General features: G+C 49.4%; 1 protein-coding gene across 1 annotated transcript; it reads right to left on the bottom strand.

Moving 5' to 3' along the window:
- Positions 1-674: 674 nt before the first annotated feature.
- On the bottom strand, positions 675-4,720 carry GIP (gastric inhibitory polypeptide). Its single transcript, XM_009953715.2, has 4 exons — positions 4,647-4,720; positions 3,446-3,592; positions 2,965-3,096; positions 675-762 (listed from the first exon to the last, which is right to left on the bottom strand). Exons 1-4 carry the CDS (start codon positions 4,718-4,720, stop codon positions 675-677), a joined length of 441 nt encoding a protein of 146 aa, XP_009952017.2.
- Between the last annotated feature and the right edge of the window lie 5,388 nt (positions 4,721-10,108).

Here is a 10,108-nt window from a genome sequence, read left to right as displayed (position 1 = left end):
TGGCTGGCTGCTCGGCTCACATTGTCTGACCAAGCTGCACGGAATTGTCTGTAGCACAGAGCTGCCTCTTATTTCCAACCTACATTTATTCATGGCCAGTTCATCCCTTTTTGTTCTTGTGCCAACTTTTGCTGTTAGCATAAACAGCTCTTTTCTCGCTCTGTTTTTTTTAATAGATGGTGACTTTGTCTCCCTCAGCCTTCATTTTACTCAACTAAGCATAGGATGGGCTCACCATTCCCTTGAGCCTCCTCTGGGCCCTCCCCTGCACCTTTTGCATCCCCGTTTCTTCTGTTTCTCTCTGAATGCCTTTCATGGCAGTGTCTAATGCACAGGAAAAAAAGTTTCCTCTAAGTGGTCTGACAAACACCTCTTTTTCTCATTAAAAAGAGGGGAAAAGGATTTACTAACCTTCCTTCTCTAGACAGCAATTTTTTGAAAAGTCCATCTTTGTTGTATCGATGGACTGAAGACACGTTTGCAGAACCAAATTCTGGCCAGAGCTGTTAACTCCCCAGTCAAATCCAGCTGAGCTGTGCCACGTGAGCACCCAGTGTTATCTAAAGAAATCCTAAATTCATGGATTGAGCGCTGCAGCCAGTACCTTTGGGGACAAGGGCCGGGAAAGGATCGGTAGGGATGCCTGTAACAACAGGGGTAGGTAGAACAGCCACTCACGTTGGTCTGCAGACATCAGTCAACATCAGCCACGTCAGAAACTCCTGGCTCAAAACATCCTTCCAACCTTCCAGAGAATTAAAGCTGCAAGAAATGTGCCGTGAAGACAGAGGAGAGGCAGCAACCCAGAGGCAGTATGTAACAGCCTCTTACCCCAATCCCCTCAAGTTCACAGGGATAGTTTATTTCCCTGGTCTTCTAGCATCTTTGAAGCCGATTAACCCACAACATCTTTTTGAGATGGCGAGCTCCTCACCGCAACAGCACCTTGATCTCGGCACGTCTGGGCTGCCCAGCAGTGACCATGTTTATCAAGGCTTGGGGGGCCGAGAAGGAACAGTCCAGTGACCCCCGCGCCTGCACCCCACCTCCTCTTAGACCCAGCAGGCGTCAAAACAAAGGCAGAGTGTGGGTAAAGCAGCACCTACGCTCCGAACTCACAAAGGAAAGTCTTTGTTTCCAAGAAGGACTTTCCCCTGCAAGTGGCATTTTGGTTTTTTATTTGCAATTAAGCAGATTAAGGGAGACACTAGAAAATGATTTTTTTTTTTTTTTGGAAATGAAGCTAATCAAGCTGATTCATCTCTAGCATCAAAGGTTTCCCTTCCCCCCCTCCACCCCCGCCCCCAGAACAGGTTAGACAAACATCTGTCAGGAACAGTTTAGGGCGCGTTGATCCTGCTTTGGAGCAGAGGTCAGACGAACTGACCTCCCGAGATCCCTCAAAGCCCTCGTTCCTTTGATTGTGTATTTTCAGTACGGCCAGCAATTCTCGGTGTCTGATTTTCTGAGTGCTTGGCCTGAGACACCTCTGTGAACCATAAACCCGCTCATTTCCCCCACCCCGGGTCATCCCCCGCACCCTGGTTTCTAAAGCGGTTTTCATGGAAAGGCTGTAAAACACAACAAATGCCCCCAGATTCTTCTTCTGGGTGACTGTCCCATGATTCCCTGTAGTCAAAAATTCCGTTTTTTTTTTGCCAGAAGACACCGGGATTGTGCCTGAGGGATGCGGGCTGTGTGCGGGAAGTGCTTTTTTTTTCCTGCTTGCCACCATTTTAGGACTAAGCGGCAGCAACCTGTTAGGTTTTGTAAAATCCCCTTCATGTCAAAGAAAGGAAATGTATCCCTCATCCGTTTGGTGGTAGGTTGGGTTGGTTTTTTTTTTTTTTAAATATAGAAAGTGCCTGAGAACAGATTTTTCTTTGGACTCACGCGTCTAATTTGCTTTTTGAACATTTGTGACATAAGCTGAGATTGGGGGAGGTGAAACGGGCTATTGACAGGCTGTGGATACGCTGACACAGCACAAAGCCGCGCTGAGATACACGAGTGTGCTCTCAGCCAGATGGCTCGGGGAGCGAAGGCACGAGCTGCAGCCACAGAGCGCTCCATATGGACTCGGTTACCTTGCCCGGAGGTACCTGCTCCGAGCGAGCTCGTATTGCCGTCGTTACCGCGATCGTGGTGATTTTAAGACGCCTGTATCTTAACCAAAAAAAATTAAATAAATCCGTGCCCTTTACTGGGGACGCTCAGGCAGATCAGAAACGAACTGGGAAATTCCTCCTGGATCAGGCAGGCATCTGTCCTGCATGGTTTCGCGTTTAGATGACAGGCGCTTCATAATAAGAGCTGGTAGCAGCGGCACGAGGCAAGAACGGGTTTGTTTCTTGTTTCGAAAAATGAACTGGTCGACGTGCCGAGAGCGTGAACGAGTGGGGTTGGGTATTTCCCCCCTCCCCCCGCCCCCGTGCGTGGGTGGATTTGATCAAATCAAAATGTTTTGCAGAAATGTATCAATTTAATCGCATTTTCTCTGGAGAGTTTTCTTTTGAGAGGGCTTTGTTTTGATTAGGTCAAAGCACTTCGTTCTGACTTCTCCGCTAGGGCGACGTCGGCTCGTCAGAGGAGCGACTGCGCTTCAGCCCTGTCAAAAGTCCGTGCTCTGACCTTATCAAGGCGTTGGGTTTCCATGAGGCTGTGCTGACATTTGCAAGACAAAAAGGAAGACCCCAGCCCTCGACCTCATCATCTCTATGTTTTTAAATTTGTATTTTGTGAGACATTTCAGAATTGGAGAGGGGGTTTGGGGGGTGTTTGTTCTTTTCCTCACTCATGGGACAGAATTGCAAAACGTGAACTTCCCTTTTGAAATTAAAATCTTCTCACTTGCCTGTGTGACGCCGTCGGTGTCGATACCTGCCCTAAAACACTCCTTCAAAAGTTAAACCCTTGGAGACCCCATCCCTCCCTGCCACCAGACTTTCTATTCTCCCACCTCACCTCTGGTTTTTCTTGGCTTTCAGGAGCCAGGCGAAGAGGTCTTCGGCTTCCTGAGTGCCCAGGTCCAGTCTCTGGCCATTCCCAGCTGATCCTTGGCGCTCAGCTTCCCTCTTGTACGGCTCGATGATGTTGCTGGAAAGGCAAAACGGGACGATCCCAGCCCGAGGTGCCACAAGAGGGTGCCAAAATGCTGCTTTTCCACAACCCCCAGCTCCCTCCCACTCCATCTACCAGGGAAGGCGGCGGTCTTGCATAGGGAGAGGGATAGCTGTGCTGTGTGCCGACAGACCAGAAACATTTCTAGGACTTAGAAAAATAAAAGAATAAAAAGAAAAGAAAAGAAAAGAAAACCGACTCCCTAGAGAATCACTGCTGCAATCCAAGAAAAATATCCTCGGCTCTACATTCTTCTGTAGCCATCAGTTGGCTGACGACAGCTCTAAGTTTGGCTCGTAGGGGCAGTGAAAGTCTACGCACTTACTCGCTTTTCTTCTCCCGTCTGGCTAGCAACCATTCCACAAAGTTCTTCTTCAGCATGTTATCCATCGTGCGGCTGTAATCGCTCGCCAGGGTGGCCTCAGAGTAGCGTCTTTGCACTGGTCTGGTGCTGGGAGTCCTTATACTTACGCTGGGACGAGAGCAGAGGGACAGAGTGAGTCCTGTGCGGAGCGGGAGCAGGTGCCGCGCGGAGTTTCGCTTGGGACGCACGGGGTGGCCCACGCGGTCCCTGCAGTCAGCAAGGCTTTGGGATCACTTTGGAGCCCTTGGGACGGGGGACTGGTCCTGCACTGGAAGGTGAGGTGGCCAGAGAAGGGGCTGGCACGCTCCTCGTCCGTTTTGCTGGCCGCTAACACCGCTGCAGCTCAGGTTTGGGAGGAGGGGAGCTCGGGCTCTTTGCTGATAGTCTGAAGTCACTGTGGTTTTTCCTTGCTTCACGTGGACTTCGGCTCCGAGCTGAGGCACCAAGTGTGCTCAAGCTCCCTCCTCCAGTGAGCTGCACACCTAGGGCCAAGGAAGCCTTTTGCTGCGTCCTCGAGAGGCTCAGGGGTGGGTGACAAGTGACAAGGGCTGACCTCGAGACCAGTGCCGATCTGGCAGCGTAGGCATACTCCGTGGCTGCCTAAGTTAGCAAAGGATTTCAAGGCTGATCCTTTTTTAGTGCTGCTACCTGGGATTGCAGCAACTCCTGCTGCTCCAATAAGGAGTCTTTTTGGATCTTCTCGGGTGGTAGTCGGAAATTTTGTAGCAGGAGTCAGGGAAGGAGGGGGAAAGTCTTTATTGTATACCTGCTTTCTGTAGCTGGTCATATTTTAAGAAGCTTCCATATACTGGATGCCCCCTAGCCTCATTCACGTGAGATGATTACATCTTGTTTCTAGTTCTCAGCCAACCTTATTCTCTTCTGGTTGACTTCCAGCTTGTTCCTCCTAACCCAGAGCGATGAATTTTGTAGGGAAAACTTGGGAGTTCCTGGCTCTGGCTCAAAGGCTCAGGGCTTTAGTTTGATCTCTCTCTTATCATTTGCTTATCTCTGTATACTTGGCTGTCTCTGCTATCTGAGATCTACCTCAGGACTCATGTTCTCACCTACTTACCAAGATGCCAATGGAAAAGGTCCATTTGCCTCCAGTGGGGAGCTGGAAAAGGCTCAAAATACCCCGTAAGCGTTCCAAAACACTTACCCCGAGAAGTTTTCTTCCATCAAAACAAAGCCCAGAGAAGCGAGGAGCAGAGAGAGAACTTTGAAAGACATCATCTTCTTGGCTGGTTTCTCTGTTCGAAAGCAGAGGGCAACCCAGACGTCTGGCCCCTACAACACACGGGACACACGAGTGACAGGACGGCGAGCCCGGAGGGGTGTGCGGTGGCTGGGCACGTGCCTGTGCTTGTAAATGTGTTTCTTCAGCCCTTGTGCTTCAAGCAGCCTTCTCCACCCTACAAAGCCCTCTTCTGCCCTTCCCAGTTAAATTACGTTTTCAATGACAATGCTCTTTCCCACCGTGGTGTCTTTTAATGTGGGTTCCCTGTACTTTTATTGTAACCATCAAATTCATTGTGGGTTGCGCATTCCTGGAGGCAAGGGCTTTGTCTTCCTCCATGTTTACAAGCTGACCCTGTGGGTACCTCATTGTGCTTTAAGGGTCGATTCAATCTCGAGTATGTGAGCGGGAACATACATTGGATCAGGCAATTCATCAGCAACGGCATCCTGCTTATCCCACACCGCCGTTCTGCGGGATTTAGGAGCCTGATCTAATTTCTGGGACATTTCCTATCGGGATGGATCATGCCTTATGTAGGGACTGGAGCCAGAGTAAGCGACTATCAGTTATGAAAAATATCCCATGGACAGTGACAGGATCAGATTCCAAGATTTATTAGTTTCAAGCTGTTCCTAGTCCTCACATCCACGGTTTGGCTCAACAGCCCTTGGACATTTGAGCTCTTTTAATTACTATTCCAGCTCTGCAAACTCCGTACAAAACCAGGTTTGATCATGGCTCACAGATATATTTTGTTGTCCCTCACCTCACTCTTTGTTATAGCTATTTCTGGAAATTGCATTGCAATGGAGAGCTGCCGTTAACAGGAATAATGCAGTAACAAAAAGAAAGGGACTCAGGTAGCCCATCCTTCAAAAATTTGTTCATACATTGGTGGAACTTTACTCCTCTAAGTAGTTATTTGTACTCTTACAACAGCCCAGTTATTGTTTTGGAGAGATGGAGAATTTACAAGTTGGGAGGTTGTTTGTAATTGAGGCGGGTTTTATTTCTGGAAAATTGTGACATCCTTTACAAATGTTTTCAGCCCTTCCTATTAAGTGAGAAAAAATACTAAACGTGTTAATCTCACATACATCAAGTTAAGAGGAATGCTCTTAAAAGCAAAGGTGTATTATTCCGAACACTGGCAAAATCCCTAAAATACTTAGACCGAAAGCAATAAAGGACAAATATTTACAGTGTGTGTTAACAGCTGAAGTAAATTCTGTTACACAAAAAGCTGAGGAGCGTTTTAAAGGAGAACAGAAAAAAATGTCATCATTAAATAACTGAGGTTTTCCCTCTTATTTGCTTTTCACTTCATATATTGGCGATGTAACTGTGGGGACGATGATGGATCTGAAGATAGCCAAGCTGTGCAAGAATATTCCTCTGCTTATTTATGATGCTAGGAAAGGAAATGCATCGTAGCCTTAATGTCAAGAAAGGGCGGTACTCCTCCTCTGCAGGATTTACCCAAACAGGGAGGAAAAGCAGTCCACGTTTTCTGCTGAAAAGCCATTTTTTAATTAATACAAGACCCCGTTGCCCGTGTGACCCTGGAGTAGTTGGGCTCTGCTAGCCCCGTCTGTTTGCTGTGATGCCCACACTGGTTTGATCCCATGATTTGGCTTCCCAAAAGGAGGAGCAACTGCTGGGATCTTTGCAACTTGAACATCTTCCAGCCCCCTGTGCAATACTGTCTGCTTTGGAAAAAGCCTTATCCCTGTTTTATCCACAGCCAGGGGGTCCCAAAAAGCACCTGAGAACCAATTTCTCATCATTTCCCTGTGGAGATGCAGAGCCCAACTTGATGTTTGCCAGGTACTGAATCCTCCTCTGAAATGATGGTCTTTTGCTTTACGCCCCAACGTGCACGCTGCTGCAGGGCTGTTCTGCAAAGCTACCAAGAAAACGGCCAGTTTTGGGGAAAAACTCAGCCAAAGGTACGGGCTGTTCCTGCTCTCTTACGGCTACTGCCTGCCACGCTCAAACACTTTACTGCCACAGCTACCTTAGGGGAAAAGAAAAAAAAAAAAAAAAAAGTAAAAAAAGGTATAAAGAAAGACTGACATAGAGCTTCTTACCTTTCTCTGAAGCTGCCCAGAGGATTTCAGCTCGTTCTGGTGCCGAGGAGACCCCTCAGGGCTTTTATATACAATAGCTGCGCCGGACCAAGCCCACTTCCACGAGGTAAACAGGAAATCAAGCACCTAATCAAAGCAATTCAACCCCACTTAGAGCTGCTTCATTAGGTCCATTGACCTACAGAGCAGGAAAATAACCTTTTAAAATATGTTTACATTAATGGCAGTTAACCATCACTGTATCACAAAATCAAGAACTGAACGTGGATTGTGGGCACGGTACATATGGCGTTGGGCTAAACCTTACTTCCACGCAGCACCTCCTTCCGTGGTAAAAACTTCCCTAATTTCCATCTTTTCTTTTGCCAAGTGTAAGTGCTATCTTAGAGAGATCCAATCTGCTCTTTCTCTTTCTTACAGGAGGAATAACTTTGCTAGAATCAATCACTCCCATCATTGTTATTTTTGTCACCATCAAATCTGGGCATCCTAACTGCGATCTGCAGTCCCTTGCGCAAACCCCCAATGCGGAAAACAGCATCTGCCCCCCCAAAATGTGCGCTCTAAGAGGAGAAAACTCGGGGTGGAGAGTGGCAGACAGGAAACCAGTCGGAAATGGTGAGGCAGCGCTGGTTAACGAGGTGGAGGGCGGTGGCACGGCAGCCGCCTGTGTGGGGTGAGGGGCAGCAGCTGGACCTGAGCACCCATTTAGGCTTTTGCTGTCCTGAGCAGTGATGGAGTGTTTCCCTGTGGCTCTGCAGCTGCTGGGGATGTGGGTCAGTGAGGCCGCCACCTCACCCTGCCCTTGCACAGCTGGATCCAGAAGAGCAGATGTTCTGCAGATGTTAATTGTGCCACCAGAGGACAAGGGGTAAATCCAATTCCCGTCAGCTCTGCCGTGGCTACGTGCCTGGTGAGATATTCTCCCCGGTGGCCGACCTGCCCTGCTTCCTCTGAGTCTTTCTGGGAGAACAGGACCCATCCCATTTTAACACGTAAATCCAGTTTAGGGGCTGCTCCCAGGTGTGTACCTGCTGCTCTGGGATCCCCGTCACACCCCGCTTCCCTCTGCTGAAGGAGCAGAGCAGGACTTTGTGCCAGCCTGACCCACCAGCGGAGCTCTGCTCCGCCGAGCCTTACCGAAGCGAAGCAGCGCCCGTGGCTGACCGGGCTGGCTCCGCAGCTCGGTTCCTCTGAACTTTTGCAGGGGGGCATCCAAGTCCCAACCTTCCCCTCGGGTCTGGCAGCTTTTTTTGCGCCTCGTGGAGTTCAGCTGGGCTGCTCGGAGCAGCAACTCTGCACACCTGGGGGCAGGAGGGATGTGTGTGCTTGGGGGTGTCCTCCCAGTTTGTGCTGGCTCAGCTACGTCGGGGATTTGTGTGGGAAAGGGGTAGGATTTCTGGCTGAAAGGGCTGAACAAGACACAGCCCTCAGTGGAATCGCAGTAATAATGGCAAAATCGAAGTGTCGGTCGTTTCGGCGCGGGAGAGGGTTTCGCCAGGCTGGCACAGCGCTCCCAGCGTATCTTGTCCCAAACACGTGCAGAAATTCAGTGTGATGGGGTACAAGTCTCCACATAAAAGCTCTCCGTTTTGCAGTTTCTCTCTAAAAAGTGTTTTTTCTGCTCTTCTGAGAAGTGCTGCTGGGACACGGGGTCAGACACAGGCTGGTGTCAACCACTACCTGTGCTCCTGCCCCAGGAGAGCGCAGGATGAACCACATCCAGCCTGCCCCGGCGCTGGCAGAGCCCAGCTCTCGCTGCTCGGCAGTTATACAACTCCCCGGCACAACCAGCCTCTCCAGCAAAAAGCGTTGCAGCTATATTGCCTTAAGATAAAGGCTCAGAAGGACATTGTTAGTGTAGATTAAGAGTTCAGCGCTATTAGGGAGTAATTACTACTTTCACAGGAACTACTTCACGTGTGGCTCAGCCTTTTAGCCGGCAGCACACGAGCATGCCAGGGTCTCCAAAAGCTTTTCACCCATGCAGGAGCATCGTGCCTGCTGTAATAAACGATGCACAACACTAGTTACAAGTAACCAATTTACACTCCTAGCACAGTTGCTGGTCAATAAAATGGAATAGTTTATCCTGGTGTCTTTATTATATGTATTCTGGACACTTCACTCCCAGCCAACTCCAATATCTTGTTTCTCCAAAGTGCAACCTATTTGTTTTCCCTCTCATTAAGTGCCTCTGTAGGATATAAAGTTAATAGAGTGAAATAAATATCCAGCAACATTAAATGGTGACCCAGGGTTGGCAGTTATGATTATTTCAGGGCGTCTGCTGGTGATGCAGTTTGGCCAGCAGCGTCCCTCTCAAATTTCTCACAATCTCTCAAATGAAAAAGCCCCAGATATGCAGAAGTTATTCCCAAAGACAGGTGGGCACTGTCTGCATGTCATCCTGTCTGTGCGACACCCCCTGATCGGTGCCTAAAATGCCAAACCTCTACACGCCAGCTCGGGTGTGGGCAGCGCGGAGGCGACGACTGAAGGTGCTGAGCTGGAGGAGGGCCACGTGCCCACATCTGCGTTTTCCAGCGGAGCAGAGGGTCTAACTGACGATGCCAACCTTGCTCTTCTTCAGCTTCAGCCCACCACAGCCACAGGAGTGCTCCCCTCGTAGCGTTAGCTGTGGTCTGCTGCCTTCGCTGGTCACACAAGTCATTTCACAAGCTTCAGCGGGGTCCCAGCGCGGGACAAGAGGATGCTTTACCTTGGGTTTCACCCAGCCGCGGCGTTTGGCTCGCTGCAAATTAAACAGGAGAGCTGGAGCTGCCTTGTTTCGTCCACGCAGCGCTGAGGGAGCGAGCTCTGCTCTTCGGCGCAGCAGACCTGACTGTGGAGTTGGTGTTTCAGGAATTCGGGAATGCGTTGGGAAGATCACAGCTGCGCTCCTGAAACGGTCCTTCTGCTCTGCTTTGAGACACCGAAACATCTCAAGGGCAACTTTGGTTACAAGGCGTTTCAAGTATTAAATGTCCCTGTAATCACAGAAAATAGGGCTTGAAGTGACCTGAAGAGGTCATCCATTCCCTCCCCTGCTCCCAGACAGTCTCAACTCCGCTTAAATCACTCTGAAAGGACAGGTTTGATCCGTTCCCAAAAGTTTTCAGAAATGGAAAGGCTGCAAACTTCCCAAGACATTTCTTAGGGTTTGGCTCTAAGTGCTCGCCTCCAATGGCACAGTTTACACCTCTCTCCTATTCCCTGCAGATGTGCTGGGTAAGATTTTCCCTTTCCCTCTGGAGCAGAGCTCTCTGGTTGCTGTTTTGTGGGCACCTC

Source organism: Leptosomus discolor, chromosome 25 (genome assembly GCF_034619465.1).
Source record: "Leptosomus discolor isolate bLepDis1 chromosome 25, bLepDis1.hap2, whole genome shotgun sequence".
NCBI classification, from domain to species: Eukaryota; Metazoa; Chordata; class Aves; order Leptosomiformes; family Leptosomidae; genus Leptosomus; species Leptosomus discolor.
This window is presented reverse-complemented; position numbering and strand designations above follow the sequence as displayed.

Coding starts and splice junctions, on each gene's coding strand:
- GIP (XM_009953715.2), bottom strand. CDS start 4,720: ATGATGTCTTTCAAAGTTCTCTCTCTGCTCCTCGCTTCTCTGGGCTTT. Junction 3,593..4,646: donor ATGGAAGAAAACTTCTCGGG/GTAAGTGTTTTG, acceptor CTCTCGTCCCAG/CGTAAGTATAAGGACTCCCA. Junction 763..2,964: donor AAAGCCAAGAAAAACCAGAG/GTGAGGTGGGAG, acceptor CATTTCTTGCAG/CTTTAATTCTCTGGAAGGTT.